The sequence below is a fragment of the Drosophila melanogaster genome, chromosome 3R (genome assembly GCF_000001215.4).
Source record: "Drosophila melanogaster chromosome 3R".
In the NCBI taxonomy this organism is placed as follows: Eukaryota; Metazoa; Arthropoda; class Insecta; order Diptera; family Drosophilidae; genus Drosophila; species Drosophila melanogaster.
In genome coordinates this window covers 1,932,018-1,948,526 of record NT_033777.3, presented here as the reverse complement: position 1 = coordinate 1,948,526, position 16,509 = coordinate 1,932,018, and the positions used below count along the sequence as shown (strand labels likewise).

The 16,509-nt window shown below is 36.5% G+C and overlaps 1 protein-coding gene across 1 annotated transcript in view; it reads right to left on the bottom strand.

Annotated features, from left to right (window-relative positions):
• Positions 1-16,509, bottom strand: part of Myo81F (Myosin 81F) — a 1,965,857-nt gene that overhangs the window by 584,406 nt on the left and 1,364,942 nt on the right. Inside the window, exon 15 of the mRNA NM_001316563.1 lies at positions 10,322-10,460. Within this exon, the coding sequence (NP_001303492.1) occupies positions 10,322-10,460 (139 nt within the window). The remainder of the gene's footprint in view (positions 1-10,321; positions 10,461-16,509) is intronic.

Here is a 16,509-nt window from a genome sequence, read left to right as displayed (position 1 = left end):
TTTTTTAGGCCTCACTGGATATTACCGAAAATTTGTCCGAAATTACGCAAAATTGCCAAACCTTTAACCAAATATTAAGGAGGAGAGAATGGTAAAATTTCTACAAGAATGTCTACAAAAATAAGAATACAGTTAGATGACCCAGCAGTAAAAGCCTTTAACGAACTCAAAGATAATTTAATAGCACAAGTTGAATTAGTTGAACCAGATTGTAATAAAAAATTCACTTTGACAACAGACGCATCAGATGTAGCCATCGGAGCGGTTTTATCACAGATTAATAAACCAATTACTTTCATATCCAAAACATTAAATAAAACCAAAAAACTTTACGCCACAAATAAAAAAGAATTATGAGCCATAGTTTGGGCTCTTAAAAATCTCAGAAATTTTTTATATGGAGTAATCGGTATAGAAATACAAACAGACCATCAATCTTTATATTTTACAATCTCCGATAAAAACTGGAACGTAGAAATGAAATGATGGTATTTTTTCATAGAAATTTTCACCCCAAAAATAATATATAAACCCGGAACAACAAATTATTGCAAACAGCGATATAGAGCAATCAAGCTCAGAAAAAAATACACAGCATTCTGCTGAAGGTTGTTTTGAAAATGTAATACAATTTTTTGATAAAACACGACATATAATCGAATATGACCACACCAAAAAATTTAGTAGGAATATAAAGAGATTATCTACCACCAAACAGAACGGTAGGAATTCATTGAACATTAGAAGATCTTTATCATATCCAATTACCTTTAACAAATAATTTTACTAACAAACTTCTTTTTACCAAAATATTTCTGCAAGACGTAGAGAATAATGAAAATAGGGCTATTTAATAGAACAAACACAATAGTCGGGCTCACAGAGGATATGACGAAAATTACAAACAAATCAATAGATTACATTATAGGACAAATTTCAAAAATTCTAGTAGTAAAAGAAATTCCAAATAAACTAAACATCGAGAATAAAATAATGGAATTACTTCAACAATTTACCAAAGATGTGGTTTAACTCTACATTTCGACCCCAGACAGAGTACCTCGAACGGACAAGTTGAAAAGGCACATTCGACATTAACAGAATTAGCTCGTTTCATAAAGGAAGAATTTGATCTCATTGACTATTCAGAAATAATTATTAGAGCCGCAAAAGAATTAATGAGTTAGGCACTGTTTGGAAATGGTAAGCTGGAACTCCAGGTCCCGATGATATCATTACAATACGGAACAAAATAAACGACTTAATTGAAAACAATAACCAACAATTTATTATCAATTCCAAATTGTTTAATGAGATAAAATCACTTTTCGATCACTTTAAAAACATTTTTAATGTTCAAGAATTGCCGTTAAGAAAACATCGTTTGCGATTGTTAACATTCGACCTGCAAAACATTATTGATACTGTTACACTGGCAAAAATTGATGTGTTTAACACAAAAATGTTAAATAATGAAGACATACATTCATAGACAGACATTCACATAATGATGGAAAATTACTAATAAGCAACCAGGTCGCAAAATGCGAAAAATCTTTTTATGAAATATCTAATTTAAAGGACGAACTTATTAATTACTATGGTATTTTAAGTAAAGATAAAACTTGTTTTACCCGCTTACTAAATGGAGAGAAATCAATTTGTGCAAAAATAAGAGAAAAAAATAAGAATATAGATATCATTCAAGAAGGTGCCATTTTAATAAATAGAAATAATAAAGTAAACAATTCCTATTTAGACGGGTCACATTTAATAAAATTCAACAGCTCAACCACAATAAATAATATTTCATACACTAATTTAGAAAAGAAAATACTTGAGTACATAACCACCAAGCACTTTAAGAATCTGAATATATCAGATTACATAAAATCCAACAACTCAGAACATACTCTTAACAACAATATAAGATATAAAACCCATTTATTGAAATTTACAATTGGAAAATATCAATTTCATTTATATTATTAATTTTAATCACATTGTATTTAATTACTACGTTAATAATAAAATTCAGAAATACTATAATTGTAAGCAAACAAATACGGCCAGAACTAGAACAATCAAATACTGAGAAAGAATTTTTAACAGAATTAAGAGAACTTTTAAGCGATATGCATAATGAAGCGTGGCGCGTCATTTTAGAAGGGGGAGTGTTATCCAACCCACAAATATAGCAATCTGTAGATAATAACCAGTAGATAAACAAATTTGAAACTCCAATCTCAACAGCATTGCCCTTACCGCATTGCCCTTATCCTTGTTTCTGTCGGCAACACTTAGCCACCTCATAAAGTAAACACAGTAAACACGTAAAGTAAACAATTGGAGACCAATCCACGATCACCTTATTGCGCTTCAATCAAACTGCATCAGTCACAATGCTGGGAAATAACTTCAGCATAAAGCTTTAATCCTAAACATAACTGAAAGTTCAAACCAAGCTTCTTGCCGAGGTTGATTGGATCAAGGCTAAGAATTAGAAGCTCAGTCTGAAATGAGGGTGAATTGAGTCAGAATCGGGTCGAGATCGAAAACAGCTTCAAACAGAAGATAAGCTAGTGATAAAGTATCTTGTAAAAGTATTAGTGAAAAAGTCTATCACCAAATAAATATTGAATAATAAAAAATAAAAAATATTTTTTTAAATAATTAAATAGTAACAATTTATATATAGTTGTATGGCAATTTAATTTGTACGCGTTATAAACGTTTATCATAATTTCAAAATTTCGTCGCATACACAGAATCGTTTCTTTTCCCCGCGAAAACCTTGACGCCGCGGCGCCCCGTAGCTGGCGTCGCTAACGTTTTTTTTTTCTTTCTTTCTTCTTGTTCTGGCGTCACTATTAGCATTTCTAAGAAGACAAGTCCAAAGCAAACAAAAAAAAAGGAATACAAGTTGTGTGTATTGATTAATAAGAAAAATGGATAAGGGAAAGAGAAATATTAAACCATTTGATGGGGAAAAATATTCTATTTGGAAGTAGTGTGTGTGCTTCTAGAAGAAAATGATTTATTGAGTGTAGTAGATGAAGAACAATATATATTAACTGTTGAAATTTAAAAGACACAAAGCCAAGCAAGCCCAGACTTAAGTACATCAATAAGTATTTTAAGTCGATAAAAAAGGAGTTTTAAGGTATTTAAAAAGGAACTGTTGATTTGAGATTGAAATATGAGAAAAGTGTACAGTTTAGTAATACTCTTATTGGATATGCTGATTCTGATTGGGCAGGAAATGAGACAGACAGACGAAGTACTACTGGATATTTATTTAAAAGTTGTTAAATTTCATGGAGCACAATTAAGCAAAAATCTGTTTCAGTTTCATCCACCGAAGCAGAGTACAAGGCCGCCTTATATGAAGGTGTTAGATAGGCCTTATGGCTCAAGTCTTTATTGAGATAATCAAGGTTGCATTAGTATTGCAAATAACCCAACTTGCCACAAAAGAACTAAGCACATACACATTAAATATTATTTTACAAGAGAACAAGTTAAAAATAAACTTATTTGCATTAAGTATATTTTTACAGATGTACACCTTACTGATATACCAACTAAGCAGTTACCGTCTCCAAGATTCATTACATTGAGAAGTGGACTTGGACTCTCAGAATGAATTAAAACATTATATTCTGAGATTGAACTGAAGAGGACCCAGACTGAACTAGGGCTCGTAATATAAAGTATCATTTAATTAAATTTAATTAAGTTTATTGATAATTTTGAGTTTCTAACAATGATGCATAATATTAATTTTTAGTTAAAACTGCAAAACTGAATTTATGTAAATAATATGTTCAATTGATCTGGTTGGGTTTTACTGGGTTTCCCCAACTCCTCGCAGAGAATGCTGGATCAAAATTATTCCCCAGAAGGACATGCACAGCCCCGTATGTAATAAAAGTACAGCAATGTAACTTTTGATGTGGCGTGTTAGAAAGTATGTACATGCATATACTCCTGCATAGCAGAGAGTATATGTAGAGCGAGGATGAGTCGCTCATTTGCACCTAAGCTACATTCTATTTGTATCTTTGTGGGTATGTTTTTTTTTTTTTTTTTTATTATTTGACTTACGGTAGGAAAATTAAAATCTTCTAAAGATACCACCTACCGTCCGTAGGTGGCATGCACGATTCATAAGCCCTATTGGGATTATGCCTACGTACTAAAACAAAAACATCCGCGTGCTCTACAGTCCTTGCTCGCTCACCGGGACTGCCAGTCAAGGTATGACTTCGGTGAGCAGGATGTGAGGCCAGGTCGCACTCCCTTCCTTCAGTGTAGTCCATGGGGGCTCCTCCTTCCACCCTTTAGTCGCCTTTTACGACGAGCCGGGGACGCTGAGGATGAATTCTTCGCCCGCCGTCACCCAGGACACCAGTTTGGGCTTAGACATCCACTCTGTTGGCCATCTCGTCTGATCGGACACGCTTCATCATATTAATGATAATGCTGTGTCCCCGCTCCCAAGCCCCCCTGTTCGCCAGCATAGCCGCGAACAAGCCACTAGGGCTGAATGGGGAACCTGACAGCGTCTTTAGCTGCTCTCTCTCCGCCGTGAACCTGGAGCAGTGCATTAGCACATGTTCTGCTGTTTCTTCACCGTCGACGCAGAACAAGCATTGGAAGAGGCTGTGACTGCTGCCTTCTTGCTGGCGTGGCTCGCGTGGTCCTTGAACGATAGTCTGCGATCTATCATTACCCCCAGGTACTTTAGGGACTCTTGAGAGGTCACCTGTGTACCCTTGACGGAGACCAGCATGTTCTCCACCTTTTTCCTGCTGCTTAGTAGGACTGCTTCGGTCTTGTGAGCCGCTATTGCTAGCCCGGCTTTCTCGAGCCAGCGGATGGCAGCACCGATCGTAGAGTTGCATTTGTCTTCCAACCCTGCGATTGTTTTCGAGACAGCTGTGATTGCCACATCGTCAGCAAAACAATGCAGCTCTACTCCTACGGGCCTGTTGATGCCCAAGATCCCATCGTACATAATGTTCCATAGGATTGGTCCAAGAACCGATCCTTAGGGAACACCTGCCGAAACTCGGTATCTTTTTGGGCCATCTTCCGTATCGTACCATAGGACCCGGTCCCTAAAGTAGCTGCCAACGACTATCCTTAGGTACTCCGGGATCCCCATACGGTACATGGCCGCGAGGATTACGGGCCATCTGGCGGTGTTGAAAGCGTTCCTTACGTCCAGAGTCACAATTGCGCAGTATTCCTTCCTGCCCCCTAACCATCTATCACCAGAAATAGCGGTCTTGGCGATGTTACAAACGGCCGAAAGAGCGTCCAGAGTGCTCTTTCCTTTCCGGAAGCCATATTGATGGCTTCCCAGGCCGTTGATGCTCTCGGTGATTGCCTCTATTCTGGTATACAGGATACGTTCGAACAGTTTTCCTACTATATCCAGTAGGCATAGAGGGCGGTAGCTGTTTGCAGCATGTGCTGGTCCCTTGCCTTTCGGCAACAGGACTAGCTTCTGGCTTTTCCACCTTGTTGGGAAGATTCCGTCCAGAAGGCATTGCTGGAAGGTGGCCCTGAAGATTTCAGGTCTACCCAGCGCCACTGCTTTTATAACAGCTCCAGGAATACCATCTAGTCCAGGGGCTTTGTTGGGTTTGATGCGCTTGGCTGCCTCGGCGACTTCAAGTTCTGTGACGCACGGGAAATCTGGGGCAGGGGCTGCCTCTGTTGGCCTCCATAGTGTGGTCTGCTTTGGAAATAGCTCCCCTACTATGTTAGCCAGGACCCCCGGGTCGGATGGGGTTGCCGCTCTCCTCCTTAGCTTTTGGGTAACAAGCTTGTAGGCGAGGCCCCAGGTATCGCTGTCTACGCCATCCTGCAGCTCCTTAAACGACCGCGCTTTGGCAGCCGCGATGCCGTGCTTGAACTCTAGGCGTTTCCTTCTGAAAGCCTCCAAGAGTTCCGCGTGGTGGGCACTGCCTCTGGCTCGTTGCGCCATTCTCCTAGCCCTGAGGCAATCAGACCGTAGTTGGCTTAGGGAGGCGCTCCACCAGTAAACGGGTGGTTTGCGCTGTGCCTTATTTTTCCTTGGCATGATTGCGTCGCAGATTCTTCCCAGCATATTCATGAGGCCTGCCGCCATACTCTCTGCGTCCCCATTTGGGATTTCCAGGGAATTGATCTGATAGGCCAGCATGGCCTCATCGATCTTTCTGGTGTCCCGTGCTTTCCCGACTGCTCTACTCTGCCGTCTCCTGGGCATGCCCTCCGGGGAGAGACTGAAGGAGATCAGGGCGTGGTCGCTCAGCGTCATGACGTCGTGGACCATCCAGTTGTTGTTGTCTACTAGCCCTCTGCTGACAAAGGTAACGTCAATAAAGGACGTACCCCTATCGTTGTTAAACGTCGGCTTCCGTCCGTCGTTCAGCAGTATAAGGTCCAGCATTCCCATGGCGTCAATCACAGCTCGGCCTCTGGTGTTGGATGTCCTGCTGCCCCATTCCACTGCCCAGGCATTAAAGTCGCCGGCAATGACCTTCGGGCTTCGCCCTCTCGCATGGTCCACGAGTGCCTCCAGAAACTCCTCGAACTGATCGGGGGTGTCGCTCGGCGGAGCGTAGCAGCTGTACAAGTGCACGTGTTTTAACTTCGCATAAGCGATAGTTATGTGGCCTCGCATGTGTGCCTATGATCTACGCAGCGTCAGTCGATTTATGAAAGCGAGAGTGTGCAGTTGTTCTTACAATAAAGAGTCATAAAAAAGAAAACAACCACGAGCCTATTTATTTCATGCTATTCTGACAATATCTAATAATTCCACAATAATACAATATTTATAAGTAACCATAATTATATTTATTTTTCCTTATTGTTCATTGGAGAACACTTGGACATAGTTGTTTAACAGTACTTCAAGTAAAAATTATAGATTTAACTATTCATATTCAAATACATATTCATTAAAGTTAGCCTTGAGTGGCCCCCAGGAAGTTATTGAAATTGAACACCCAAGACTCCCGCCGAAGCCACGATCAGCTGGCAAGAAAATACCAGAAACACCAGAACAAAGGGATTTTTGAGAAACCTCAAAAGCAAGCGACGCTCACAGAAAAGCAGGGACACTTTTCGAAAACGGAGAGCACGGATCAAGTGAGAGAGAAGTGCGGGGACAAGAAGCATTGCAACGAACACGAAGGTGGATTTCAGGTGGTCACCGGGAGAAGGAAGAGGAGAAGACACTGGAGACGCCAAGGAGGGTGCGCTTTTGAAGCGCGACAGGGACGGCGACAATAAAACAGTAAATATGAGTACCAAATGAACGAGTCCCAAGCATTAACTGTGATTATGACGCCTGCGAGTATTTCGGGCATCTTCGCATAGTTTTCATCAGCAGACGTGGAAGTTTTTCCCAAACGTGTTGGTCGTGAACGTACCTCCGTGGCTCGATAACCCGATCAAGCCTTTTCCAAATATGATATGATATCAAATATCATGATATCCCCATCGGAGGCTTGCTTAATTACCTGAGATTAAATATAAAAATAATAATATACAAATTTTCGTAAACTTGTTGAAGAATTAGAAGATTAGGCAAGTAGAATAAATAGAATGGAAACTGAACATAGACAATAGTCCACATTATTATTAAGTGGGTTTGTATGTGTACTGCGACCCAGCCGGATCTATTGTACTACCCCTTCATGACTCAAAGATCCCCCTGAAGTCCAATGCACAGTATAAATGCCAGAATTTTATCGGGGTTCAGGGCTGCAATTGTTTCCCGTGGCACTACATACATGCCCAGGAGTCTGTTCCTCCTGATGGAAAGCGCCATGCAGTCACATATAATATGTGCAGAGCTCTCCTGCTCCATGCAGCAGAAGCGACAGAGTTCACTGTCTGCAATGCCAATTTTGTGCAAATGGCTGTGAAGTGGGCAATGCCCCGTAAGGCCATTCAAAATGCGCACGATGTTTTTCCCGTGTGTCATTAAGGTCTTGAACATTTTATGGTTATGTTCACGGAGGAGAATTATAGACTTTTAGACAGACTTTTTTCTTCCTCCAGTGACTGTAGGCATGCAACGTCGGTTGGATCGGATGCTCCACAAGCAGAGTGCTTCTAATGCTAATGATACTACATCAAATGATACATTAGCTGAAATGATTCGCGAATAACTTCCAGTCAAAACATTTGTCAAGTTATGTAAATATGATATTTCAACACCTCTCAAATTAAAACAAGCTGCCTAAGCTGTAGGAATGTTGGAAGATAAATTCCAAATTCATTCCTATATGCTTTAAAATGACAATGAAATGCAAGATATTAATCCATCAAAATGATATTAAACCAAACATGTCAGTCGCTTAATAACCAAGTGTGAAGGCCACAAAATGATTTTTATCAAAGTAGATATAATTACAACCAACAGAGACAGAAAAGATTTGACTGTAATAGATATTGGGGAAATAATTTCGGAAATCAGTATCATCCTAGAAATGATCAAAATAATCCAGGATAGGGTATTCAGACCACTCAGACCACTAGTATTCCTCAAAAACGTCTCCGACCCCAAGAATCAGATCAGCAACGTAAACGCGAGCCAATAGTCATTTGAAACTTTTCAGACAATACAAATTAAAACAATGGGAATGCTATAGTCGAGTTCCCTGACTATCAAAAACCCATTACTCAGCTAGTGTGAGTGCGAACTCGAGATGTAATCATTTTTCTGGGATATCAATTGGGAAATAAAATGAGAAAAAATTTTAAATTGTTACAACGAGTGGGCGTGACCGGTTCAACGGCTCTAGGACGTTAAAGGAGCCGTGGCAAAAATTTTTTTGGCAAACCGATAGAAATTTAAAAGACTAATAAAATTATGAAAAAATATCGAAAAATAAGGTTCAAAAATGTGGGCGTGGTAGTAATGTGTGGTTTAGGTCGTTACAGTGGGCGTGGCAAAAAGTTTTATAGCAAACCAATTTACAAGAGTAATAAAATTATGAAAAAATATCCAACAAATTATCAAATATGTGGGCCTTGCGAAAAGATTTTTTTCCAAATCGATTGTGGGAGTTAAAGTGGTCGTGCCACTTTGGGTCAATAAAACTAAAAATAAACCCATCAGCAAGAACAAGATCCATTTAAAAGTTCATTTTATCTTAATAGCTTAAATTTAAGGCAATGTCACTTACATCATATTTAACAAAAAAAAAAATTTGTCAAGTTCAACAAGGATGATGAATCTTCTAATGGAGGGTTGAGTGACATATACGCAAAGACACCAAACCCAGTCAACTACGTGTATATGTTGTAACATATGTAAGTCTAGAGCCTACTGTGGGAGTTATTTAAATCAATACGACATAAATATTTAAACTCCTTAGGCGACATAAATCTTTCTCACGATCGGCGGCACCCTAGTTGTAAAAATTTTACATGCCTTTACCGTGGACAAGAGACATACACAATTTTCAAACTTTTAACCAATGGGTCCATCAAAAATAGACCAATCCAAATTAATCAAACAAAAGATATAGCTCGTCGACGTATCAGGCCACAGTATTAACTAATCTTCTGAAAAATGTCAATTTTCGCTGCCGATGTGACCGATCTCGAAAACTTTAAAAACTAGAATGTTGGGACTCAAGATGATTCTAGTGTCGCCAAGGCTGCTCATGTTTGTTTCAGAACTTGAACTCGTTTTATCTTGCCAATTTCTATTAGTATACCAACGAAATTTGACATTTAAGTGTTTTTTTTTAAGTTTATTTTTTTTTTGTGTGCCAATTTCGATTTACAAAAAAATGTTAATGTTTTCTCGTTGGCTTTCCATTAGGTAAGTAACGGGTTTTTATTAGACGAGGAAATCGACTATAATGGACCTGTTGTGTTAATTTGTATTTAAAAATATTTTACTTTGGTACAAAGTTTTCACGATTATATATAAAAAGGTAACGAAAAAAGGTAACTGTGTTACGTCCTGCTCACCCTTTTTCAATCTTTGGCGATAAGATCTCGTTTATCTGGAGAGTGTTTGGGCTAGTTATATTACTTCCTTACAATACTATACATAAAATAAAAGAGAACGCTTTAGTCGAATTCCTTGAGCCGGTAATCAGCATATCCATAAAATTGGCAAACTAAAACAATCGAAATTTTTTTTTTTTAAATTTTGGGGGTGACACCTTTTTGTGACCTGTTGGCGAGGCCAACAATCCATGTTTAAAAAGTTCAAGTTATACAAAATATATTTTTGAAGAATGAAATCTCTTCCTATGTATAGGTCGTTTAGGGCAATTGCAATTTTAAGACTTACCGCAACTTCGACGCTTGATGGGGGATACATCCGTGTTGATACTTTGGTACTTTTGCAGTTATCAAAGCACCATTGTGAGTATTGCCGGAGCTTTCCATCCAACTCAATCATACTTTTTTTTATAAAGGAAACAAAATATCTGTAAAATTTATAAAATATGCTTTAACAAATATTTAACAACAATTTAAAAAAAAATTATATATTCCAGCTACTTAAAAGTTTGATACCTATTACTTGTAAGTACAAATATTTAAGCACATTTTTGAAATGAAGTTTGAACAATATTACCGTCACTAGAATTTTCTTAATAGCAACTTTATTATATTTTCCAAGATTTCGATAAAACGATGCCATACAGACGGATAGCCCGATGGACGGCCCCCGATCAACTGGACTGTTGATCCTTCTCAAGATATCATTAGTCTTATTTACTACTGTTAACTTTACTGTTGTACGAGTATTGCTCTTATATTATATATATAGCATTATAACAGTGCAGAAATGTACAACAAACCATCTTTTTTCAAACTTTCTTGAAAATAAGAATGCAAATTAACTTTTTGCAGTATAAATTATTTAAAAAAATAATTTTTTTATTTTTTAATATTTTATTGGTGTTAAACCTTTCAACTTATCACTTTATTACAAGACACTTATTGTTATCTATTTATACATTTATAAACCGTTCTTTTAATCCTCCCGAATCAGACTGATCTTTAAATTCTGAATCCTAATCCAATCAACCTCGGCCAGAAGCTTTTCTTTGACACTTTCTGAACTTTTGATAAAAGCTTTATGCTGAAATTATTCCACTGCATTGTGAAATTCAATTATGCTGATCGATGCCGTTTTTGATTGAAGCGCAATAAGTTGGCCGTGGTTTGGTCTCCCAGCGGAAGCTGTGTTTACGTTAAGTTTGGGTTATTTACTTTAGCGGGTAGCTAAGCGCTGGCAAAGTCAATGACAAAAACAAAGACAAAGGAAATGCCGACGAGATTGAGAATTGAAATTTGTTTATAAACTGTGGAAGGGTGCTATGTTTATGGGTTGGATAACTCTCCCCCTTCTAAAATGATGTGTCCCGCTTCATTATTAATTTCGTTTAAAAGCTCATTTAATTCTGTTAAAAATTCTACTTCATTATTTGGTTTTTCTAGTTCTGGCCGTTTTTGTTTGGTTACAAATATATAATTTCTGAATTTTAATATTAACATAGTAATGAAGTACAAAATGATTAAAATTAGTAATATAAATGAAATTGAAATTTTCCAATTGTAAATTTCAATAAATGGGTTTAAAATATTAATGTTCTCAAGAGAATGTTCTGAATTGTTGGATTTTATATATTCTGATATTTCCAGGTTTTTAAAATGGTTGGTAGTAATGTACTCAAGTATTTTGTTTTCTGAGTTGGTGTATGAAATATTATTTATTGTACTTGTGCTGTTAAATGTTATTAAATATGACCCGTTTAAATGAGAATCGTTCACAATATTATTTCCATTTATTAGAATGGCACCTTCTTGAATGATATCTATATTCTTATTTTTTCTAGAATTTTAGTGCAAATTGATTTTTCTCCATTCAGCAAACGGGTAAAACAAGTCTTATCTTTACTTATAATACAATAGTTGTTAAAAAATAGTCTTAAAATTATATATTTCATAAAAGGTATTTTCGCATTTTGCGACCTGATTACTTATTAGTAAATTTCAACGTCGGCGTTCTCAGGATTTTTAGATCCCGAACTATATAAACTGCCTTCAGCAATAACCGTTTCGGTTTTAAATACCTTTTGCTCATCAAAGTATTTTTTGATAATATATTCTTTCAATGGAAGAATATTTTTTTCCTCAATTAAACATAAATCATTTTTTTCCTCGTCAAAATATTCGAGTTTCTCTTTATTACCTTTATACTACATGATTCCTTTCTCGATATCTAATTTAGCTCCAATCTTTCTTAACAGATTGAATCCAACTAATAGATCAGATTCTAGACCCTCAATTTCATAAAATAAATGTTGTTCCCCAAATATATTTATCAAATGATAATATTTTATGATTGAATATCCATGAACAGTAGATACTCTTTTGTGTATTGATAATTCTCTTTTATTCTCATAAATACCATTTTTTATATAGCACGCGGTGGCTCCTGTATCTATTAATATTTTAAGTGGTCTTTTAGTTTTTCTGTCTACCCTTGTTATATGAGGCATTCCTCTGTAGGGTGCTGATCTAAAAAATGGCCTTCGTTGATATTATTTACTCTCATTGTTTTTTGAGCTGGCTGGTGGTGGGGGGTGAGTTTCGGACTGATTTACCTGTCGTGCGTTTGTGATGGGTTTTTGCGCTGGGTATTAATTATAATTATTTCCTTTGAAATTATTATTAAAATTGTGTCGGTTGTTATTATAATTCCACTGGCTGTTATTATTCCTAGGACGGTTATAATTTTTATACGGACGATTTTGAACTCTTATGGAGTTGTCTACTTCCATAGGTTCTGGTGGTGGTTGAACTTTGGGATTATTGTTAAAGTTCCAATTGTTATTCGTTCCCAAGTTCTCGTTTTGTGGCCAATTATTATTTATTCTATTTGGCGTAATATTATTCTGTCTAGAGGCAAATCTAAGGTTGTTTCCTTGATTTTTATTTTCATTCCTAAATCCATTATACCTATTTGCAAATTGAGCTCTAAAGTTGTTAGACTCTAGTTCCTGACACTTTGCCAAAGCGTTTGGCAAGTCTGGTGGGTTAAGAGAGAAGAGTGTTTCTGAGATTGAACCGTTTAATCCAGAAATAAAAATTCTAAGAGCATTGCTTCTAATTGTTTTATTTGTTTCCTTGGTTATAACGTTGTCCTTTCCATAAGTCATTATAGTTTTATTTATGAGTAAAGTCATTTTCTTGTTTACTTCGTTGTAAAATTCTGTAATGGTCATACGTCCCTGTCTAAGGATGCTTAATTCTGATTCGAGTATATGGATTGGTCTTTTATCGCTATAAATAAAATCCAATCTTGAAAGAATTGCTTGAAAGTTTAAAACGGTACCATGGTTGGTTAGAGCATCGTGTGCTGCTCCCATGATTTTATTACGTAGTATTGTTAAGGCGATAAAATATTGATCACTTTCAATTTTATATAGACTCATTGCGGTTTCTGCCGCTTCTCTCCAGCCTACATATTGTGTTATTTCACCTGTGAACTTAGGTAAGGATTTAATTACCTCTAATGTAGTTTCGCATTTTATGGTTCGGTCAATTGTTTGGATCTTATAGTCTTCCACTTCATTTCTGTTAGCGGTTAACTGCCCTTCTATCCCTTCAATTTTTCTGGTCACTTCACTCAACTGTACATTTATTAATCTATTTATTAATTCCAGTGTCAGGTTACTGGCGCTGGATATCCCGCCCGCAGAAAGGGTTGGTACTGAACCTCCGGTTGACATTGTTAATTTTAAATTTTCAAAACTATTTATCAAACTCTCGGTATCTTGATCTTAATTTTTAGATTCTATTTAAAGGCTTAGTGTTATTCTTTATCTGCTCACTATACTTTCTGTGGGAGTTCTTCCTTCAATGTAGTTGTCCTGATTATCTTCTGTTGGGGTCTTCCTTCAATAGGTTTGCCTTAATTATTTTGGAGTCTTCCTTCAATTGGGTCGTCTTAATTATTATTTATTGGGGTCTTCCTTCAATTTTGTATCTAGCTGTGGCGGGGGGTTGCCTTCAGCTCTTCCTTCCTTCTTGGTGTTGATTTTTACGTTTGTTTTTGTTTTAATTGTGTTTGTAGTTGAGTTCTGATTTTTTATTATGGTGTTCTCGTAATTAGTGTTAAGTATTCAGTCCACCTTTTATATTAAATTCTTAATTGGATTACTGCATTTATTGATTTCCGATTAAGTTTATTCACGATCACTGTCACAGTAGTTAGGTGTCGTTGGATTGTTGTGGATGTTTTAATTTTTCCACTAAAAATATGAGTTGCTGGCGGCGCGAGTTCCGTTTTGTAATTAACTTATTTTCGTTAATATTTATTTAGAACTTTTAAGTACGCCGCCCCACGTTGGGCGCCAATTAACTTTTTGCGGTATAAATTATTTAAAAAAATAATTTTTTATTTTTTAATATTTTATTGGTGTTAAACTTTTCAACTTATAGCTTTATTACAAGACACTTATCGTTATCTATTTATACATTTATAAACCGTTCTTTTTATCCTCCCGAATCAGACTGATCTTCAAATTCTGAATCCTAATCCAATCAACCTCGGCCAGAAGCTTTTGTTTGACACTTTCTGAACTTTTGATAAAAGCTTTATGCTGAAATTATTCCACTGCATTGTGAAATTCAATTATGCTGATCGATGCAGTTTTTGATTGAAGCGCAATAAGTTGGCCGTGTTTACGTTAAGTTTGGGTTATTTACTTTAGCGGGTAGCTAAGCGCTGGCAAAGGCAATGACAAAAACAAAGACAAAGGAAATGCCGACGAAATTGAGAATTGAAATTTGTTTATAAACTGTGGAAGGGTTCTATGTTTATGGGTTGGATAACTTGTATATATGCAATGCTAGCTCGCTTAAACACAGCCACTATCACCGAAATCATTACTCACTTGTCCTACCGATTGCGATTTAATGTATTTATATTTATTTATAAACGGGAAGGGTGCATTAATTAATGCATGCAAATTAACACTATCACGTCGGGGTCACCAATGTTTAGCTATTGAGCTTTTTCAATAGCTGTTGCGAATAATAAATAGCCGAAGAAAGTTTGTTTATTTTACGATACTGTTTATTTTGCGAATTGTTTACGGCAACTAGGGCCGACAAAGAGCTATATCGAATGCCCAAGTTTAGTCTTTTCCGAAAAACAAAGAAGTTACAAATTGGCGGGACAGACAAAAATGCAGCGCCCAAGCTTAACGTAGGTAGATACCAAAAAAAAAAAAACAAGGAATGAGCGCCGTACAGATAAATGCGTGCGAGAACAGCGGTTTGCTCTATGGGCATCGCAACTTCTACCATTGACTACTTCGGCTTACAATATTAAAAAGTATGAGATTAGTCTGCTGCACAGTTTTGGCGGCTGCATGACCCAACAAATACCACCATTTCATTTCTCGGTTCCGGTTTTTATCTGAGATTGTAAAAGATAAAGATTGATGGTCTGTTTGTATTTCTAAACCGATTACTCCATATAAATAATTACTGAGATTTTGAAGAGCCCAAACTATGGATAATAATTCTTTTTTATTTGTGGCGTAAAGTTGTTTGGTTTTATTTAAGGTTTTGGATATGAAAGTAATTGGTTTATTAATCTGTGATATAACCGCCCCGATGGCTACATCTGATGCGTCTGTTGTCAAAGTGAATTTTTTATTACAATCTGTTTCAACTAATTCAACTTGTGCTATTAAATTATCTTTGAGTTCGTTAAAGGCTTTTACTGCTATGTCATCTAACTGTATTCTTATTTTTGTAGACATTTTTATAGAAATTTTACCATTCTCTCCTCCTTAATATTTGGTTAAAGGTTTGGCAATTTTGCGTAATTTCGGACAAAATTTCGGTAATATCCAGTGAGGCCTAAAAAACTTCGTAGCTCTCTAATGTTTTGTGGAGCCGGATACTTCATAATTGTGGAAATTTTTTCTGGATCTGTTTTAATTACATTGTGAGAAACAATATAACCAAGAAATGCTGTTTCTAATTTAAAGAATTCATTTAGATTTTTCAAGAGAGATTTTCATATTGGCTTGTTGTAAAATATTAATTATTTGAATTAGATCGGTCTAATGTTGTTCGGCTGTATTTGAAAAGATTATTATGTCATCCATATAAACATGGTAAGTTTTTCCGACTTGTTCTGTTAATATATCGTCCAATGCTCTTTAAAATATTATAGGTGCGTTCGTTAACCCAAATGGCATACGTAAAAACTCAAATTTCATGTTGTTAACAGAAAAGGCTGTTTTTTCAATATGCGACTTTTTAATTAGGAAAGAGGTGAAATCCTAATTCCAAATCAATTGGTGAGAAATATTTTGAAGACCGGTCTTGCATGTATGTGTCCGGTATTGTGCTTTAGTTTAGTTTTTTATAATCAATTACTAGTCGATGTTTTAGAGTTCCATCTCCGTTTTGACCTTTTTTGGACACTACTAAGACTGGTGAATT